The sequence below is a fragment of the Archocentrus centrarchus genome, chromosome 8 (genome assembly GCF_007364275.1).
Source record: "Archocentrus centrarchus isolate MPI-CPG fArcCen1 chromosome 8, fArcCen1, whole genome shotgun sequence".
In the NCBI taxonomy this organism is placed as follows: domain Eukaryota; kingdom Metazoa; phylum Chordata; class Actinopteri; order Cichliformes; family Cichlidae; genus Archocentrus; species Archocentrus centrarchus.
The window spans coordinates 25,822,542-25,844,679 of NC_044353.1; the positions used below are offsets into that span (position 1 = coordinate 25,822,542).

Below are 22,138 nucleotides of genomic sequence, written 5' to 3' on the forward strand. Positions count from 1 at the left end.
AATTTATTGTTATTCATCCTGTCTGATCACTGCAGAGAAGCAGGATGATTTCTCGCCTGAGGAAAAGAATACCCTCAACACTTCATCCTGTACAAGCATTTTTTTTTTTTTATGTTACTTGTCTTTTTATTTCACAACTCTTCTCACTGTGTACGTGCTGGTTTTACCCAAAGGAGCATTTTAGAAGTTGAAAGCTGGTTCTTGTGGTATCTTTGAAGAGCCATTCCACATCTCTCACTTTTGCCCAGATTCAGTTTGACACCTCAGGTGTCTTACAGAGAGTGTTGACATACCTGCGGATGGATGTTTTGAAATCGGCCGGATGCTTCCAGCCTGTGGAACAAAGAAACGCAGGCTGACCTGTCCAGAGCAAACTTAATGAACCATCAGTCAGTACAGTAACAAGAAATTCAGTTGTTCTGCTTGAATGTATTTCTAAGAATCTGTGTATTTCTACCCCTATTTCTTATACAGTGCCACTGAAAAGCTTGGAGTGTGTCCAAACTTTTGACTGGTACTGTATTTTATAAAAAAAAACATATTTTTGCAATTACTATGTCACAGACTACTTGCAGCGTATTGTTGAGATAGAGGATTGATCGCTAATTGTGCATGTGTGTGTGTCCCTCAGAGATTACAAAGGTGTATTTACATAAGACTGCACCCCAGTGAATCCACCCTCGCTCTCCTATATTGCCATGAAGGAGGAAACATCAAAACTGATACAGTAGAACACTACCTACAGTATAGTGCAACTAGACCACCAACCGCTTGATCTGTTCATGTTAATACTAAAAAAAGCTTACATAGCCTTTCTAGCTCCTCAGCCTCAGATTTTTTTAAAGTTGTAATCTTTAGACCCCCTCTGATGTTTTTCAGCGGTACTCCCACAGACATTTAAACAGACTTTTAGGAGTAATATGGGTGGCGCTCCACTTTAAAGCTGCAATAATAGATTGTTTTGGCCGCTGGCAGCAGGAAGAGGAGCTGACAGAGCTACCACTCAGACATCATATTAAGTTCTTGGCCCTAATGTGCACGCAAAAAAAAAAAAAGCTTATTTTTACATCTAGGATACACGGAGAATGTGAAAGTTGATACCAGAGGAAAATAGTGTGCCATATAACAAAACTGGTGCACTAAAAAAGAGCTTTGTAGAGCAGCAGGGCTGGGTGGTCATTGTTAGTGATTTCATCAGTTGCTTGCTTCGTTATTATAAAAAAACCATCATTATATTGGTGTTTGTGTATATTTTAATAACTTTTTACAGTCAGCATTGTCTAAAGTAGGAGCATAAGGCCAGAAACTCAAGGACACATAAAAGCACAGTTGTAAAAAGGTTTAAAGCTCTCTTACTGCCTCTCTCTTCTGGTGCTGGCCCCTCTTTCATAATAACCCTGCTCATCTCATGAATATGTAAAAACTCAGGGTATCAGCACAGATACAGAAGGCTTCTTAAATCTTCCTTTTATATCCTCAGATTTTCATTGCTGCCTAAGCTACCCGACCAGATTTCACCCCATCAGTCATGTTATAGTTTGGGTCTGCTTTGCAGCATTAGTACTCCAGCAAGCATCTCGATATGCAGATGTGTGGCTCTGTGTGTGCAAGTATGTCATTCTGTTAATAAAACAGGGCCGGTGGGACAGATAATGACCCATTAGACCTAAGGAATTTAATACGGAGTTATTGGCAGCCATCGCGGGGGGTTCTTCTGTTATCTGTGACCTCTAGCGGTGTTTCAGTTCCCGCTTTTTAATTTTTAACCAGAGCTCGCTCTGTTCTTCAGGCATGGCCGTGCAGTGCAGCAGCTTGACTGCTTTTAGCGTGCACACCTCCTTTTTTTGTTTCTTTTTGTTTTCTGTTTCAGCTGGCAGATTCTGGTTGGATGAGCGTTTTCAGCCACTTGCCTCTGCCAGAGTTGACCTGTTTGCATGATAAACAGTCATGTTGAAGCCCTCAGGAAACTCTGGAGTTTTCATGGGTCTGCCTCTGTCCCCTTTCTCTCTCCTGAAATATCTTTCTTTCTCTGCAACCACATTAACTTCCTCTTTTATAACAAAGAGCTGCATCCTGGGTCTTTTTTCTATTTTGTTTGGTGGTTGTTCACATCCAAAAAGCTGTTCTGACTTTATTTATTAGACCACTGCATGTATTTTTTTTTTTCTCATTTCTATCTTTATAAACGTCTTAGCTGCAGATCCAGTTCAGGAGCCTATCCCAGCTGCCATAGGGGAAGCGATCACCAGTCCATCACAGAGCTAATGCAGAGAGACAGACAACATTTCATGCTCACAGCTGCACCTACAGCCAATTTAGAAGCACCAAGTGCACCTAATGTGGAGTCCTTTCTTTGGACACTGTGAGGAAGCTAGAGTACTTGGCAAGAATCAGTGCATGTAGTAGGAAAGCATACAAATTCCACACAAAAAGGCCTGTCCAGGACGTCTGGTGTCCTGGTGCAGCCACAATAACCTGGTACTGAACGCCCAGAAGACAGTGGAGATTATAGTGGACTTTAGGAAGCACACAGCCCCTCTACCCTCCATCATCCTGACTGACACCCCCATCACCACAGTGGACTCTTTTCGCTTCCTGGGAACTACCATCACCCAGGACCTCAAGTGGGAGCCCACCATCACCTCTGTCATCAAAAGGCCCAGCAGAGGATGTACTTCCTGCGGCAGTTGAAGAAATTCAACTTGCCAGCAAGGACCATGGTGCAGTTCTATACTGCCATCATTGAGTCCATCCTCACCTCCTCCATCACTGTGTGGTACGCTGGAGCCACCACTAGGGACAAACAGAGACTACAGCGCGTTGTGCACTCTGCTGAGAAGGTGATTGGCTGTAACCTCCCATCTCTCCAGGACCTGTACACCTCCAGGACACTGGGGCGTGCAGGTCGGATCACAGCCGACCACTCTCACCCTGGGCACAGACTTTTTGACCCTCTCCCCTCAGGCAGGAGGCTACGGTCCATACGGACCAGAACCTCCCGCCATAAGAACAGTTTCTTCCCCTCTGCTGTTGGACTCATGAACAATTACCCTAAGACTGTTACCACCACCCTCCACAAACGCTGATGACCCTATGTTTATGCACATGTCTGTTTGCACTGATGTACATATTAGTGGAATATTAGTCTCTGCACTGTATATTTTGTAAGCTCTAATATCTCTGTATATTTGCAATTTGTATACTTGTATATTGTCTTATAGTTTTTATACTTATTTGTTTTTTGTTTTTTTTTTTTTTTGTTTTTTTTTTTTTCTGTAAGCACGAAGTACCGCAGCAATTTCCTAATGCTGTGAACCTGTTCACCCATATGGCAATAAAAACCTTCTGATTCTGATTCTGAGCGAACCAGTAGGTTCAAACCGAGAACCAGGTTTCTTATTTTTTTGGGCTTTTCAGCGTTTATTGTGATTGAACAGCAACAAGAAGACAGGAAAGCTGGGAGAGAGACCAGGGGAAGACGTACAATAAATGGCTTTGAGACAGATTCAAATCCAGGCCTCTCGACTAGCCTAATGGCATATGGGTCGCCTGCTCCTACCTAGTGAACTATATTGGCACCCAGGTTTTCCATTTAAGAAAAGAAAACATCCAGTTGTGGAAAATAGGCTCATTGTTTTAAATCCCTACAAGAAAATCTATATTTAGTATTCACCACGCTGTGATATCCATGGTTTCTGAGTTTAGTGTACTGTATTCATTTCATGAAAACAAGCAAAAACAGTTGGATCATGCCACAGGTGATGCTGTTTTAATGCTTTGTTTTGTTGCTGCTTTTATCACTTGGCTAAAAGGCTCAGCAGTGTACTGCATCATGCTATTTTAGAGGGATATTATAAGTCAAAAAGTCCAGTTTGCTATTTAACTGTTCAAGTGCCACTTTGAATTTAGAGAGTGCATTAAGATAGAGAAAAGTTCATACAGCATCTTATCTCCCAAACCAGATGTGGTCTGCACAGTTCCTGTTGTTTTCTCGCCAGCGTGTTTCGCTCTGCATACAGTGGGTACATTGTGGTTGCACTAATACACTAACACTGCCCTTAAATCAGTGGGAAATAAATAGACCTGGATTTGAGCTTTTCAAGTCCACACTCCTGATGTCTGAAGAAACACTTTTAAGAAGTTACCAGCACCAGTTGCTGCTCTGTTACTGAAACTGTACTCTGATTTCTGTGTGGGCAGGATCAGTCAGGAAGAGACACTTCCAGCAGGGATCAATAAGGTATCAGATTAACTGTAATAATGCTTAATCATTTATGGCATGGACTAGTGCAGATACTTTTAAATGGTGGGATTTCTACACCATTCTCCAGTTTGGGCCCAGCTCTGTGTACACTATACACTATGTGTATGTGTCTTTGTGAATTTGTGTGGCAATGAGCCAATCTTATCACATTGCCCTGCCAGAGGTTGTATTGTCAACAGCAGTTTTTTTATTTTTTTTTGAGATGTTATGACTCGGGCATCTCTATCATTCATACTGAGAGTATATAATGCCCTCGCTTTTTTTGTTTTTGTTTTTTGGTGTTCTAGTAGATATGTAGTGTGTTTAAACCTGGACCAGTTGTGACCATAATGTAGCGCTCCCCGTAAATAGAAATATTAATAGGGGTAGGGCTTTTGGGTTCTTATGCTATATTCACTATGTTTTAACCCTGATTAAGTCAGTGTCAATTTAAGCCTTGGATTTAGGTTACACAGTACCAATAAAACATTTCGAAACACACTTTTTAAAACTCACCTTTAAGGGTTTCTGTCTCTCCAAGAGTTTTAATCAAAAAACCTGTAAACACACTTTTCAGATGAAATGGTTTCTATTTATCTATAAGCTATAAACAAACTCACGGCACTCAAGTTTTAAGAAACAATATGAACAGATTTACTTAAAACTATTAGTTTTGATCAAAAGATAGAAAAAACAAATACAATTACATTAAACGGTCTTCAACATTTAACTGACTCGAACCCCTTTGTATAAAGTCACAACCAATATCATATGTGGACCCACATACACACACACACACACCTAAAGCCGGCAAACTCAAAATTACTTAAAACCAAATAAAACGTTGCAGGCCTGGTTCGTGGCTAGTGTACGTGGAGGCCCAAAACACAATGGCCGTTTCACTCGTTAATGAGCCAAAATAAATGAGTGGTACCTTAGTATTTTGGTTGCTGGTCTGTAATCCAAAAGTCAGGTAATTGCTCTGAAGCAGATCCTTCTCACCTCACCGGCACAGCAGAGTCCACCGTCTCCTCGCTCACCTCGCTTCCAGAACAGGTACAGATGAGGCTCTGTCAATCCTCGAGCAGGGTATTTACTCCATTCCCGGGCTGAAAACAGTCTTTCCCCTCTCGCACAGTTCCACTGGGTTAGTCCAACTATACGCAAACAGTCTGTACACTTGTAGTGTGCTGACTCACTGCTATCAAGCTCGTTAGCTTAGCCGTAGCACACGCGCTAACGCTCGGGCTAACATTAGCATACGGGCCACAGTCATACACAGTCTTTGACAGAAGAATTGGCCATCCCTCTCGTCCTCGCAACAGGAAGAACTTGTGCTCTAACGACAGATTGTCGAGCAGACAGTCCCACAAGAAACACAAGAATCCCCGCTTCTGTGTACTTAGCCTTAAAACTCGCTTCCGTCCTGTTCCGACACCCTCGTTCTTAGCTCCTCTCCTTCTCTCTCCCTCTCTTACTCTTGACACTCCCTCTGCCCTCTCTTACTCACGCATTAACCCCATAAATGCTGGTTCAAACAGTTCTTTGTCACACTTCACATTTTTAAAAGATAACCAAACAAACAAATTACAGTATTAAATGTATTTAAACCTTTCATTACATAAATAACAGTTTTTAACTGAAACATTTAATATTAACTGGATTTGAACAATCGCTTTTAAACCAAACCAAACACATTTTCTAACCGGGTTACACCCTCCCCCATCTAAATGGTTTTGATGTCCTCATCAAACAAAATGTACTCAACTTTTAAAATAAGCTCGAGGTAAAGGGTGCATTAGCTACATTCAATTAGCTCTGGCCAATCTTAATGATAACACCTCTATGCACTATGGTGATCGGCTTGTCTTTTGACATACCAGGCTCATCATAAGTTAATCTGATGACTGGTTTCACTGTTCTTTTTGGACGAGCTACAGGTTTGCTAACCATTTCTGGGCTAGAAATTTGAGCTTCACTGTGGCAAGGGTTATCAGACTCTGGGTCTCTTTCTTCCTCAGGAACTGAATGTTGATCGCCATCTTCATCCATGCTGTGGGTTTCCTCCTCCCAGCTGTCATCCTGGATGGGGTCTGATGGTCTCGCAGTTTCTCTTTCCTTTTGCAGGATTTCTCTCAGGAGAGTACTGTAATGTTTCTCAGGACCATAATACTCCACATCTGAAGAGGAATCTTCACTCTCCTGCAACTTTTGAAGAATTTCCTGAGCTTCAGGCGAGGCTTTCTTTGATCTCCTGTGTGTCTTAGGTCTTGTCGTTGTTTGGACATGGGAAACGTCCTCAGTCTCTCCCATCGGCATTCTCACCCGTTGTCCAATCGGCAAGAGATGATCACGATGTAGGGTCTTGACTGGTCCTCCTCCATCTTCAGGTTTCACTTTATACACTGGTAGGTTGGGCATCTTCCCCATCACTACATATGGTATAGGACTCCATCGACTCTCCAGCTTATGTTTCCCCTTCAATCCTAAATTTCTCAGCAACACACGGTCACCGATATCCAGTGTCTGGAATCCCACTCTTTTATCACACAGCCTTTTGTTCCTTTCATGTGTCTTATAGGCAGCTTCAGAGGCAAGCTTGTAAGCACTCTGCAAGTCATCTTTCAACTTAGCCACGTAGCGTGAATGGCCACCCTCAGCTTTGCCATCGGGAGAGGTTCCAAAGCACAAGTCTACAGGAAGTCTTGCTTCTCTGCCGAACATTAAAAAATAGGGCGAGTAGCCTGTGGCATCACACTTGGTACTATTGTAAGCGTGAACCAAGTACCCAATGTGTTTGCTCCACTGCCGTTTCTTCTCAGAGCCCAGGGTTCCCAGCATGGATAGAAGAGTTCTGTTGAATCTCTCGGGCTGCGGGTCTCCCTGAGGGTGATACGGTGTGGTCCGTGATTTCCGAATTCCCATCATGTTCAAGAGCTCTTTGATTAACTGACTCTCAAAATCTCTTCCCTGATCGGAATGTATTCTTGCTGGTAGGCCATAATGTATGAAGTATTTGTCCACTAGGATCTTCGCCACTGTCTGTGCTTTTTGATTCCTGCTTGGGAAAGCTTGAGCATAGCGTGTAAAGTGGTCAGTCACTACTAATACATTGCTTATGCCTGCGGAATCTGGTTCCAAGGACAGGAAGTCAATGCATACCAGGTCCATTGGTCCACTGCTCGTGATATGATGTAATGGTGCTGCTCGATGACTTGGGGTCTTTCGAGTGATGCACTCTCCGCAGTTCTTTATGTACTGTTCAACATCATGTGCTAGTTTAGGCCAGAAAAACCTGGTCCTCAGCAGGTCTGTAGTTCTGTCTATACCAAGGTGTCCAAGATCATCATGAGTGGCCTTCAGCACAACTCCTCTGAACTCCCTTGGTAAAACGAGTTGAATGAGTTCTTCTCCAGAAGATCGTTTACTTAATCGGTGGAGTAACCCATCTTTCATCATCAGTTTCCCCATCTCTTTTTTGAAAAAAGACCGTTCTGGACTGGAGTCATTCTCCTTAGACCATTTGCCACCTTTTACTGCTTGGATGACAGATCTCATGACTTCATCCTCTTCCTGAGCTTTTATCAGCTCCTGCTTTGACATTTGTCCTAGTGATTGCAACTCCAGGTGCATTGGGAAAGCGTATATGTCTGGAACACAATCAGGAGAGGCTCCCAACTGGTCCACATATCTTGTCGGATTGCTGGTAGTCCCATGGATGCAGATTCGTTTGCAGATGGACTTCACACCAGTCTGAGGTATGGTCTCCCAATCCTCAGCACTCTCATCAGGCATGTTCCTTGAGAGCAGATCGGCATCTATGTTGTGTCTGCCTGGTCGGTACTGTACCTCAAAGTCATAGGTGGATAAGGCAGAGAGCCATCTGTGCCCTACCGCACTGAGCTTTGCTGTTGAGAGTATGTACGTGAGGGGGTTGTTGTCTGTACGTACCGTGAACTTGGCCCCATACAAATAATCATGGAATTTATCCACGACAGCCCACTTAAGGGACAGAAACTCCAACTGGTGAATGGGGGTAGTTCTTCTCTGATGACGTAAGCTTCCTACTGGCGAAAGCCACAGGCCTCAGACCCTCTCTGTGCTCCTGATAGAGAACTGCTCCAAGCCCTTTTAAGCTGGCATCTACATGCAAGATGTACGGCTTGTTGGGATCTGCAAAAGCCAAGACCGGTGCATGAGTGAGGCAGAAAATAATCTTGTGGAATGCCTCTGTGCAAGACTGATCCCACCTGTCGCCAAATGGCTCAGACGTCTTAAGGTAAGTCTTGGTATGAGCTTTGTCTTGCTTCTTGCCCATCTGGGTTGGGGCATAGCCTTTGGTTAGGTCTGACAACGGCCTGACGATGGCTGCGTAGTTGGCTATGAATCGTCGGTAATAGCCACAGAACCCTAAGAAAGATTGGAGAGCTTTCAGGTGAGTAGGCGGTGGCCAGTTTGTAACTGCTTCTATTTTGGCTGGGTCAGGCGATACACCATCAGCCGATACAATGTGTCCAAGGTATTTTACCTTTGGCTGGCAGAACTGGCATTTGTCGACTGAGATCTTCAGTCCAACTTCTGCCAGACGATCCAGAACTTTCAGGAGTCTCTCCTCATGCTCTTCCAACGTTCTGCCAAATACAATCAGGTCATCAAGGTAGACGAGGACCTCAAGCAGATTCATGTCACCCACCGCCTTCTCCATCAAACGTTGGAAGGTGGCTGGGGCTCCGGTTATCCCTTGTGGCATCCGCTCAAACTGGAAGAACCCCAGTGGGCAGATGAATGCCGTCTTTTCCTTGTCTTCCTCAGCCATTGCTATTTGGTAATAGCCACTCCTTAGATCAAGTACAGAGAACCATTTGCTCCCGTTCATTGAGTCCAGCACATCATCTATGCAAGGTGTTGTGTACTGATCGGGGATGGTTCGGCTGTTCAACAACCGGTAGTCGATACACATCCGTATGGCTCCATTCTTTTTGCGAACAATCACGATCGGAGATGCATAAGGGCTACGGGACTCTTTTATGATGCCAGCACGCAGCAGTTCTCGGAGGTGCTTTCTCACATCTTCTATGTCAGCTGGAGCTAGGCGACGTGAGCGCTCCCTGAACGGCCGTGGATCTGACATCCGGATTGTGTGCTCTACTCCCTTTGCTAGTCCAACATCAAGCTCATTTAGAGAGAACACCTGGGACCTTGTCGATAACTTTTGCCGGAGTCTCTCCTTCCACTCCTCCGACACAGGTGAGTCTCCGAAGTTGATCAGATCAGCGTCAAACTCTGTGGCAGCTGACTTGGAAGGAGTGAGAGAAGTGACTTCATCTGTCAGATACATATGTCCAATGACGGTTCCCACGGGTAGGACTGTCTCAGTCAAGGACTCATTCCGAACCCAGATCCTAAAATGGTTAATGTTCACTTCCTCGCTAGGCACTACCATAGGCTGAAGTAGTACACCGCCTGGGAGTGGCGCTTCAGGAGAGGCGTCAACCATCAGGATTTCATGGTCGATGTGGTGCTTGTACTCGACTTTGCAGACTGCTCTGCAGTCTCCACCAGGGGGCAGAGTCAGTGGGCCAGGGCCTTGCCACGTCACACAGCCAACATCATCCTCCACTTCAAGGACTGTGGCCATACCAGGAAGTATTAGCTCTGTGTCTTTACAAGATACTTGTATGCCCAATGTCTGGGTGATGTCAATGCCATTGTCCCTGCATTGCTGCACAAGACGTCTGATGTGACTGGCATTGGTCCCCACAATAACAGGAGTCTGATCTGCAGTTCGAGGCTGGGGGCAAATAAGAGCAAGAACTGTAACAGTCTGGTCGGCTCCAGAAATTTTTGCTGGATATTCGAAATCAACCACCACATACCCACGGTAAGGATAGCTGAGTGTTGATTCACTTAGCCCCCACAGGGCTAGACCAGATACTGGGTGAATTGGGACATCAGACAGGTGAGTTTGATACCAAGACTCAAAGATGATGGTGACTTGAGAGCCACTATCTAGCAAGGCATCACAGGAATTTCCATTTACTTTTACAGGCACTATACTGGGTGGGCCAATCAGACCTTCAGGAATGTCCACCTGCTGTAGTGTGGTAACAGCACTTTCCTTTGCCCCACAGTTAACTTCACTAATGGGGATGTCGCCTTTCCCTTTTGTCACCTTTAAAGCGTGGATTAGCTTTTTGATGACCTTGGCCTGATTTTCAGGGTTTCGACACTTTGTAGCAAAATGTCCATTTTCTCCACAGCGATAGCAGAAATTATCCTCTGACCTTTTCGACTGTGTTTTCTGAGCATGTGTAGCAGGTCCAGAAATCTCCATGGCTGAAACTAAAGCAGGATGTTCTGACTTCTTGTTGTTAGCTTTCTGTTTCAATCGTCTCACTTGTTTTTTTAAGGCATTCAGCTCCGCATTGGGCCTGTTCTCTGGACCAAAAGATGTACTTACAGGTGTAGCCTCTGTGTACTCATCTCTGACGTGAACTGGTTTGGTTGCTACTGATGCAAACATTGACTTAAGTTCTTTGATTTCAGCCTTTAATTTCTGAATCTCAGTTTGCTTTGTGTCCACTTCAAGATTAGCCTGTACTTGGTGTACTGAGGTGCTGAGCTTCTTTCTGGATGCTTCGTACTCCTCTTCAGTGCGAATCTCAGTCAGAAGCTGCAGAAAGTTTGGTGGTGCTTTTTTCCTTTCTCTCAATCGCAGCTGGATCAGCATTAAGTCTGAGGCAATAGCACCCCTTAGCAGTTGCTCAAGTCGTGCTTTATCCATGTCGCTAGCAGGGAGGCCTCCTTTTTGAATCACCTTAGCTAGTAGCCGCTCTAAACGTTTGAGGAAATCTGATAATTTCTCTCCTTGTTGCTGTTGCATCAATCGGAAGGCAAAATAGAGATCATCCCCAGACTCCGCACTTCCAAACGCACTTTCAAGGGCATCCAAACACTCTTTTGGGGTGGCATCGGGGTTGGCATGCCGCACTGCTTTTATGATTTCTAGCGCGGGCCCTTTTAGGCTTCCCATCAGCCTGCGTCTTTTCTCCCTGTCAGAGCACTCGGACTCCTCCACCATAATCCATGCTTGCTCTAGCCAATGGTCAAACGGTTCCTCACCTGGCGGGGTTGGCAGAGCTCCTGAGAACATGCGTAGTCGGCAATAGCTCCCACCATCAGCTGGTTTTGTGGTCTTCTCCAACAAATCACCAACAACACGAAGGATAGATTCAGTGGCGCTTGTGGGCGGGGATGCACTAGGGAATAAGGATTTTAGGTCCTCCATTGTTTTTCCTTCAGCCTGCAGCAAGCCCTTTAGTTTACTATTAAACGTATCAGCAGCTGCCTCCACTTCTCTTATGATGATAATAGGCCATGCCTCTCCACCATCACTAGGGACCACTTCAGGAGGAACACTCCCTTCCTTAATAGTCTCTCTACTCTCGCACAAGACCATCCGACAATTTAGTCTAGCACAAAAGTTCCTCCCACGGACACGCACCCGTCCAAGTGACTTGATAGTTTGAAGGGTTTCTTCAATGACACTGATCTCCACTTCTTCTGGGACGAAGGTCATCAGCGCATGAGTCTCATCGACACCCTCACCACGGCACCAGCTCTTTAGCTCTGACACTAATTCAGTTTTATCCATTTTATAAATATCTGTAAGTGAGCTTTGCAATTTAGCTTAGACTTAGTTTAGCTGAGAAATCCAAGACTTATCCCAGCGGTGCCTCCATTTTATGTAGCGCTCCCCGTAAATAGAAATATTAATAGGGGTAGGGCTTTTGGGTTCTTATGCTATATTCACTATGTTTTAACCCTGATTAAGTCAGTGTCAATTTAAGCCTTGGATTTAGGTTACACAGTACCAATAAAACATTTCGAAACACACTTTTTAAAACTCACCTTTAAGGGTTTCTGTCTCTCCAAGAGTTTTAATCAAAAAACCTGTAAACACACTTTTCAGATGAAATGGTTTCTATTTATCTATAAGCTATAAACAAACTCACGGCACTCAAGTTTTAAGAAACAATATGAACAGATTTACTTAAAACTATTAGTTTTGATCAAAAGATAGAAAAAACAAATACAATTACATTAAACGGTCTTCAACATTTAACTGACTCGAACCCCTTTGTATAAAGTCACAACCAATATCATATGTGGACCCACATACACACACACACACACCTAAAGCCGGCAAACTCAAAATTACTTAAAACCAAATAAAACGTTGCAGGCCTGGTTCGTGGCTAGTGTACGTGGAGGCCCAAAACACAATGGCCGTTTCACTCGTTAATGAGCCAAAATAAATGAGTGGTACCTTAGTATTTTGGTTGCTGGTCTGTAATCCAAAAGTCAGGTAATTGCTCTGAAGCAGATCCTTCTCACCTCACCGGCACAGCAGAGTCCACCGTCTCCTCGCTCACCTCGCTTCCAGAACAGGTACAGATGAGGCTCTGTCAATCCTCGAGCAGGGTATTTACTCCATTCCCGGGCTGAAAACAGTCTTTCCCCTCTCGCACAGTTCCACTGGGTTAGTCCAACTATACGCAAACAGTCTGTACACTTGTAGTGTGCTGACTCACTGCTATCAAGCTCGTTAGCTTAGCCGTAGCACACGCGCTAACGCTCGGGCTAACATTAGCATACGGGCCACAGTCATACACAGTCTTTGACAGAAGAATTGGCCATCCCTCTCGTCCTCGCAACAGGAAGAACTTGTGCTCTAACGACAGATTGTCGAGCAGACAGTCCCACAAGAAACACAAGAATCCCCGCTTCTGTGTACTTAGCCTTAAAACTCGCTTCCGTCCTGTTCCGACACCCTCGTTCTTAGCTCCTCTCCTTCTCTCTCCCTCTCTTACTCTTGACACTCCCTCTGCCCTCTCTTACTCACGCATTAACCCCATAAATGCTGGTTCAAACAGTTCTTTGTCACACTTCACATTTTTAAAAGATAACCAAACAAACAAATTACAGTATTAAATGTATTTAAACCTTTCATTACATAAATAACAGTTTTTAACTGAAACATTTAATATTAACTGGATTTGAACAATCGCTTTTAAACCAAACCAAACACATTTTCTAACCGGGTTACAATAATATTACCAATTATATTTGCTCCTTAGTTTTAATATCTATCTATATTTCATCTCTGCTGTTTTGGACCCTTCAAAGGTTACTGAGTGTGGCACATTCAATAAAGAGGCAGCCTCGTACTGCTATGACTAAAATGGTTGTAGGATTTGTTTTGCTTCATTTGGCAGTCGTGCAACTGGGGATTTTTATAACAGGTTCAATAACAGTCAGTGGTTATTGGACTCATTGGGATAGGGCTGCTATTTACTCTTTAATTTACTGTTTTGAGTAAGTGGAAGTAAAATATGTCGTTTTTTGCTGGCTTGTCTAATCACACTCTGGTCTGATAAAGATGAGGAAAGATCTCCAAAATGTCTCTTTTTTTATACAGTCCAGTATTTATTTTTATTTAATGTTATTAAGGTCCTACAGTCTTAAAACTGTCTGGCCTGTAAGGAGAAGTTTAAGGATGATTTTGGTGACGTACACACTTTAAATCATACTTGAAATCACACTGTGTAACTGCAACCAGACTTTTATTGTATGATGGATTTACTTGAAATTGCTGTTGTGAATTTGTCTGTTGTAAATGATCTAAAACACTCAAACACATTAAAGCGAGGCTTTGCAGAGTGTTCTGCCTTGTGGAAATCCGATGTTAGGCACAGCTGTCAGAGAAGTTGCAAATCTTTGAAGTATTTCTCTCCAAACACATTTTTCATCAGCCCTCTCTTAACTCTATTACGCCTGCCTGTCTCCATCTGGTAACCTATTGTAGAGCTCCCCAGTGAAGCAAATGTAGCAGGACTGAAGTAATGTATTGTGTTTGCAGTGTCTCCTTCACACCCAGTGGCAGTAGCATGCTGCCTGACCTGGTTCAACAACAGGCTGTAATTAAGAGGCTTTCTCACATGCTGCTGGACTGCTGTTATTTCTGGGGAAAAAAAAAAAAAAAAAAAAAAGACAGCCAGCTTTCACCAGAATGATAAGTGAAACAAAGAAGTGCAATATGCTAGCTACCTCCACCTGTTTCTCCCCAAGTCTCTCCTCCCCTTCCTGAATATCTTTGTCACACTTGTATCCATCGCTCGCATTTATCCTCCAGTTGACTACACGCACATTTGTCGTTTGGAGCTACAGGCGGCCCCAGAGATGTTTCAGAGGAGCCGTAGCATGCTCTAATTGCTTGATTGTGTGCCTTTGTGTATTAACAGGTGTTTTGCTGCATTTTTTAACTTGGCTACCTCTGTAGTATTCCCAAGTGTTGCCCACAGAAACAAGTTAGAGCCAGCAAGGTTTGAGGGTGGGAGAGAGGCACAGATAATATAGACAGAGGAGAGCAATAGGTGAAAAGATGGGCGTGCCACTTTGTATTGTACGTGTTTTAATGATCAAGAGGGCGTCCCCCCATCACCTCGTGTGGAGCAACAGATTACAGTTGTCTCTGTCAGTTATATGTGAGGCTGTCTGGAGCCTTATGATTGCCTCGGCCTGTTATTCCATCGAGCAGCTCAGACAGGCAGGCTGACCTTCTCCTGATGGCTTGCTCTCTCTGCCCAGCTGTCATTTTCACCCCTTTTAACTCTCCTCTCCTGGCACAGCAGTGCGTCTGAGCTTTCAGAGATTACCTTAATGGAGAGAAAAAAAGTGAAGAGCACATGTCTGCTGGGTTATATGTGTGTGTGTGTGTGTGTGTGTGTGTGTGTGTGTGTGTGTGTGTGTGTGTGTGTGTGTGTGTGTGTGTGTGTGTGTGCCTGATTGCTTTAAGTGTATAGCAGGCACGACCAGTGAGAGAGGAAGACACGCGATAGAAACAAAAGTTCTTTTTACAAGTTCAGTTTTTTTTATTTTTCAATGAAATCCAAATGGCTGCCTTTATATACATCAGCTGCTGTAAATTTCAAAGTGTCCTACAGTTTGCAGTCGCCATCACAAGAGTTCCCTTTGCAGAATCAATAGTCACTGGATTTTACTGTGGTTTAACCTTATATGATTTTTAACTACCCTTTTTTGGCCTTGGATAATGCAGCTTACTGTAGTCTGATTGAGACTTATTTCTTGTGGAGATGCAGCTTCCTCTCGTGTTGTGACCTGCAGGCTTTATCATGTCCTGGTTGTTGGTTTTTTGTAAGGTTATAGATAATCCTGGCATGCCCCTCTTTCCTTCTGGTTGTTTGTTTTAAGTGTTCCCACTGGAGCTCAGTGAGTTAAAATTGGGAGCAGCTTTAGGCATTGCGTATTTCCTTTTGCCTTTAGTCTTAACAGATGAGCCAGATTTGCAATTTGCCGTTTTCACCTACTTCTGCTTAATTTTACATCTCCCCCCAATTTTTCTCAGGTTTACTAATCAACCGGTCTGTGCTGCCACAACCAGCATCCCACAAGGAGCCTTGCTTTGCTAGGAGTAAATTAGGTTGTGTATTACAGGGAAGAGCTCGCCTTGCTTCCCCTCTGTATTGGGAGGACATTGCACTATCAAAGAAACTTACTTTAAAATACAACAATACAAATGAAAGCAATCCAAAGACGTTTCCCTTTACAAAAAATTTTTTTTGACAGGTACAACAGGGCCAGAGGGCTAATTAGTAGAGATGACTGAATTATTCCTAGCTATTGCTACTCTTTTGTTAATTTATTCCCTCTTGCCACATCTGCTTCCTGCTGTCTGACAATGCACAGTCGAGACAATTCAAAAACCACCAGTAAAAACCCTGTACTGCGTGTGCCAGTGTGTTGGGACAGCAAGTGACTTGGAACATAGTGCATACTTTAAGCATTTCACATTTCACAGGCAAAAGCAGAATTCTGTCTGCCACTTTTTACCACCTAAATAAGTAGACAATAATCAGTTAGTCAGTTACTAATTAATTTGTTTAGCCAGATGATCGCATCACAGCTTCTTGAGTGCTGGTTTTATAAAAGCACTGCAGTCTCAAGATATAAAAATATCCCCTTCAACTGTTGGAAATTATAACCGTTATTTTTCTTTTTTTTTTTTCCGAAATTGTGCAGACCAAATCATTATTGTTTAATGGAGGAAAGCTTTAATTAGGAAGCTGTTGCATCCCTAATATACTGTATATCAACTACAGGGACCATGCTGCTCAGGTAATACACCTTCCTTTCTATTTATAAAACTTTTTTTTATGTCAAGAGAATGTACATTCATATTTATATCCTTCCAAATAATACTTATTCAGTGGTGTTCAATTGCAGCTGCATATGGCACAATATATACAAACCCAAGTGTTTGAACTACCTGTGAAATTAGATTTAGCTATTAAAGAATCCAGAGCTATGTTTATTCGCACCTTGTAGCTCTCTTATCATGCTGTGTGACTCGAAGCCTCTTGTACACCCCCCCCTACTCTCTCTGACCCACATGTTTAACATCCCTAAAATATAAAGCTGCACTGGCTGCCTCTTCCAAATCCAGCAGAAAGCAAATCCAAACCCCTTTTCCTGATTCTTCATACCATATGTCTCTGCATATGATGAGTAGTACCTTCTCCTCCTGAGCTGAAACTCCAGTTCAGTGGGTGGCTGTAAAAACACATTTTCCTTATGGAAGTATGCAGTCCAGAATTTGGCTGTTGTTATGCAGATTAATGTTGTGTGTGTGTGCGTGTGTGTGTGTCTATTGATAGCTTTTGTGGGTGAGTTGGCAAATACCTTGTCAGTAACTGAAATTGCCTGCATTTAATGGTAGATGAGAAAAGTTAAGCAGGATTGTGTGTGTGTGTGTGTGTGTGTGGGGGGGGGGGGGGGGGGGGGGGGGGGGACTGCTATAAGTCCCTGATTAAAAAACAAACATCTTTTTATGCATAATCTTTAATTTGTAGACAAATCTTCACTGATGGAAGGTGGTTTCAGACTTCATGCATTTTGCATAAACTCAGAGAAATATCAGTGGATTTGGACTGCGTAATCAGGCTGCATTTGTTGTTAGAAGTTTGGGGGTTTTTTTGTTGGGGTTTTTGGCCTGTGTTATAGTATCTGTTTTTCTAGGATTGTAATTTCTTCGCCTGTGTCTGTCTTGTGTTATCTCTCAGTGCCTGCCGCAGCAGGCTCTTTTTATTTAGACAGGTTAATGCACTTGACTGTGCCCTCTATCTTGGCAGTGCAGCTCAGGCCTCATTGGGTTCACAGATCTTATCAGTTCTCATTGCAGGCTCCCGTTGTCATTCAAGTCTTCTATTATTTAGCTGACCAACATCCTGCAACTTTTTCTGGAGGCTGTTTGTAGTTGCAATTTGGCCCGCTACAGACCCAGACTTTATGTCAGAAAGTGCTTTCTTGTTATACGGTGTACACCAGGAATCCACCGCCACCCTGTTTTTAAAAAAAATCTCCTTTTTTTTAATGTATGTTTAAATGATGCTGCCATTGCGTGGGCTTTCACAGATTGTTTTGGCTGTCAGGGTTATTGTCTGCCAGCTTATGTGGAAATATATTGGCTGAGAATGACGAAAGTAAAGATGAATAACCTGTTCCCATTTTCTATTCTTACACTCCTGCCCACACAATTTTTACTCATGCTGTGTTTAAGATGGAGGACTTTGTGAACGGCTTTGCAAAAATATATCCACAAATTGCAGTTTGGGAAGTTTGCGGATTGCATTTGAAACCAATGTTACAAAAAGATACTGAGTCATTCATTCTGGCAGATGTTTGCAAGCCATTTAACTTATGTTATGACATAAAATCTTATTAAAACAAATGCACAGCCACATACCATATTGGCCTGAATGTAGACCTGATTTTAAGGCATTTCCGATTATCTGACATCTGTTGAAGGAAAGTAATTTTAAGGATAGAAAACTTTTCTGCACTCACCTTGTTGTTTCCCTTAAGGACACTCCTTCATGGTGGACTAGGCTGACAAAAATCCTTCCGGATTCTCGATGATCAGACCTGAAAACAAGCCTAGCAAAGGAGGATTTTACTTTTTAAACTTAATTTCCAAGCTAAAAACATGTGTGCATAGGCCATTTGGATGTTCTCTTCACAGCTTTATGCCTGTCTATAGGCAGCGTAGTGTACTCAGCTTTTCACTGTCGTCGCGGCTGCTCAGTCACATAATAAGCCATACTACATACACACAGCTTTGCCAAGCATTGTAATGGGGCCCTTGAGTCAGGTCCTTGTTAGCTGATGCACAATAAGCTCCAGCCTAATGAGGTGTAAACCAGAGATCTGGGAGGCTGAGAAGGGGCCAAACGAGTACGGCCGTCAGCCTTGGTGTGCAGCGGAGAGCTCAATGCTAATGCTATTAGCTGGGAGGTCAGTCCATTTAGTCTTTTGCCTGTTCAGTTTATCAGCACTTCTTAAGGTGTGGGGTGTTAGGGCAGGGTGTTGAAACTGCATTTCACACGTAAGTGCGGGATCTTTTAGAGAAGGAAGAGAGTAAGAAAATGGGTTCACACAGACTTCTTCTGCGTTAAGGTTTCTCCACCAGAGAGCGTTGGAGCCTCCATCTGGCCAGCTTTCTCCTCGCCTCTGCGTTCATTAACAGTCCATTTGTTGCTTCTGCCCCGAGGAGCCTCTCTCCGCTGCTCGCTCGCTCAGCTCGTCCTAATGTTGCTGATGAGAATTTAATGTACATATGGTGCACTTCATTCAGCCCTATTAAGCCTCAGCACTTTTGATGCTTTTAGTTTAAATAGTATTATTTTTATTATTAAGTTGAAAAATGTTTAGTGATGTTTAGTGTTTGGTTATGCTTGATGAAATGTGTTGTGGTTTCAGGAAACATTATTTCTGTGTACAATTCTTGACATTCGCCATTCTGCAGGCTTCTGTCAGACGCTATTAGCATTCATAGAAAACCATTTCTCCATATGTGAACCCTTATTAATACATTATAATGCATATATAATGCATTAATATATTGTAATTCAAAGGAAGTGCTATCATTTCTCGATAGCCCTTTTCTGATGGTCATGTGTTCTGCTGTGTTTGGTTGCACATCTGTCCAAAACACACATATTAACCCTTGGCATGTTTCTCTTCTAGCCAACGCTGGGGCCTGTTTTCCTAAGCAAGGTAACTTACCGGACAAAAGGTTCTCTACTCTTTTTATCACACTTTAAGTTGATTCATTATTCAAGTCACATATTTTGTGTGTGTCTGTAATGTGTGTGTGTGTGTGTGTGTGTGTGTAACCATATTGTCCCCTTCCAGCTGTCTCCTTTCCTTTTCTTTCACCCTGGGCTGTGTTGTCTGTCAGAACGCTGACAAAGGCCAAGGGCTGTCAGTTTGAAGCACCTCCTTAAAAATGGACAGCAGGATCAGTACCTTTCAGCAGAGACATTGAGAATATGTAGAGAAAATGTCAGAGGGGGTTAAGGGATGGAGGCGATGCTGACACAGATGGACAGGAGCTGGTGAGGAAGGACAAAATAGTGACAGAAATGAAAAGGGTGCAGCTTCATGTTCCCTTGTGACTTTTGATCACTTCAATTTTCAGTGTTTTTTTTCACTGTTTCTCAAGAAAACAATGAAAGCCACTTAAGATGACAAGCAGGCATATCACAACGGAATATCTAGCAAAACAAATTCAGTTTGAGCCTCTTCCTTTGATCTACTGCAGAAGCATTTTACTTTTCTCATTTTTCTTCCCTCAGCATTTGAAATCAATAATTCTGCAAGGAACCGCTCCGTCCTGGTGGCAAATAGTCTAACATCCCATCCCATTTCTCTCTCTCGCTCTCTCTCTCTCTCTCTCACACTCTGTCCCCTCTGTACCTTATATTTCCACTCTCCTTCTCTGCTTCATTTGTTTCCACCTATGTGTGCCTGCTGTGCGTATGTACGTCTCCACCCTAAAATCTGTCTGCATGCTTGTGTGGGTGATGATTCACCTCTCTCCTGCACACTTTCCACCCTTTCTTTCTTCCTTCCTTTCCTTTATTCTCTCTTTCCTCTCCTGTCCTCATCTCTTAGATCCCGAGCGTGTTGGCGGTCACATGATCTCGAGAGATGACCTGGAATATCCACGGGAATACCGGACGCTGGGGAATAATGCTCGGCGCTTCTCCAATGTTGGTCTGGTACATACATCTGAGCACCGCCACACTGTCAGTGCTGCGCAGAGCCTGGAGGCCCTGACCAACCTGCACAAAGCTGACATGGAACGCAAGAGGGACGCCTTCATGGATCACCTGAAGAGCAAGTACCAGCAGCAGCAGCAGCAGCAGCAGCAGCAGCTGCAGCATCCACACCACAGCCCCCACCACAACCCACCATCGCCCTCACCCTCCCACGCCAGCATGAGGGGCACATCAGAGCGCTCTGCACGAGAACAAGTAATTAATATTCATTTATTAGTTGATGTGCTTGTGTCTGTTACTGTTTTTCACTTTATTGTCATTTCCAGAGATATTTCCTAAAGACAACTCAAGCTTGAAATGACTAATTTATTACAGCAGCAGAATACAACTAGAATTTGGCATTTAAGCTCAAAGACCATCTTTTCTCCCCAAATATCATATGCATAGAAATTTGGGTATAGGGGAGCCAACAGGTGGGTGCAGGGCTGCAGCAGCAGTCAGAGGGAGTGATGGGAAATTGTGAAGATTAAATGCACACTGCCAAATGGGGGCAGTGTGTTTGGTATACGACAGGAGGAGAGTGAGTCATGTTATGCTTGTATGACATACCGCGGCTCGAGCTGCTTGCCTTGAACCACCTTGCAGGCTTTGCTCCATTTATGGCACCCATATTTCTGTTTTCTCAGTGGGTGACGTCAACAGAAAAATGACGGTATCTGTAGACACAATAAGCCTCATTACCTACGACGAGCCACATGGATTGTTAGGTAACAAGAAGTCACTTGCTGATGGCATCAAAAGTGAAATGAACACACAAGATTGACACTGTGCCAGATGGAAAAGACATGAGAGAGGTTTCTTAGGTTGCATTGTTTCTCTCCTGGAAAAACGTTCAAAACTTTACATCGAGGGGTGGTTAAAGATGAGACATGTCTTTTATTTATCCCCGAAATCTGGAAAAACCCTGATTTAAAAAAAAAAAATAACAAAGATCAAAGAACCCAACTGGAGGTGCTGCAACAGGATGCTGCTCAGCATGGCGCCACCTTCTGAAGAGGGGTTCACAACAGAGCAGGGGGTCTGCTGAGGTGTGGGAAGGCACACTAAAACATATTGAATGCACATATGCTAATGCCGTTTAGTGAACACATGGAGGTAATCTTTCTCCACTGCTTTCCCTTTTAATCAGTTGTTTTGCCTTCTCCAAATATATTTTATGCTTTTACCAGTTTCAAGGCTCTCTGCACGGTTCTCTTTTCTAACTCACGCACATGCACATAACTGTACTGTGCTGCACAGAAACATGCTCTCAGTGGGCCAGTACGGCTGCTGTGTTAAAAAGGGGTAAATTTAGTGTAATGATGTGACAAGAAAAGCACATCAGGGGTGAGGGGAAAGAATCAAAGAGAGTGATGGAGTGAATGAGCAAGAGGGGAGGGTGGGTAAACGACAGGTGGAGTCCATAGTTGCCGTGGCAACCTCTCCCATATATGGTAGGTGGGGATATCGCGTTGCAAAGGTCAGGTTGTGTAGAGAAGGATAAATTGTACAATAGTGAAGGCAGAAAAGACAGAGGAATAAAGAGCACAAGGTTGGTATTTTTTTTTTTCCTCAGTGTAGTGTGGAGTGGACAGATCCAGAGGTGACAAGGCATTTTCAGGGAGCAGAGGGGGAAGCAGCAGAGCCCAGGATTTCTTGTCATCTCGTGGTTTTGCAGCGCATGGACAAGCAAGGAAGGGGGTGGGAGGGGAGG

The 22,138-nt window shown here is 43.6% G+C and overlaps 1 protein-coding gene across 1 annotated transcript in view; it reads left to right on the forward strand.

The window, feature by feature from the left end:
* srcin1a (SRC kinase signaling inhibitor 1a) overlaps positions 1 to 22,138 on the forward strand; it is an 83,002-nt gene that overhangs the window by 14,166 nt on the left and 46,698 nt on the right. Inside the window, exons 2-3 of the mRNA XM_030735303.1 lie at positions 19,349 to 19,378; positions 20,279 to 20,640. Coding sequence (XP_030591163.1) covers positions 19,349 to 19,378; positions 20,279 to 20,640 — 392 coding nt within the window. The remainder of the gene's footprint in view (positions 1 to 19,348; positions 19,379 to 20,278; positions 20,641 to 22,138) is intronic.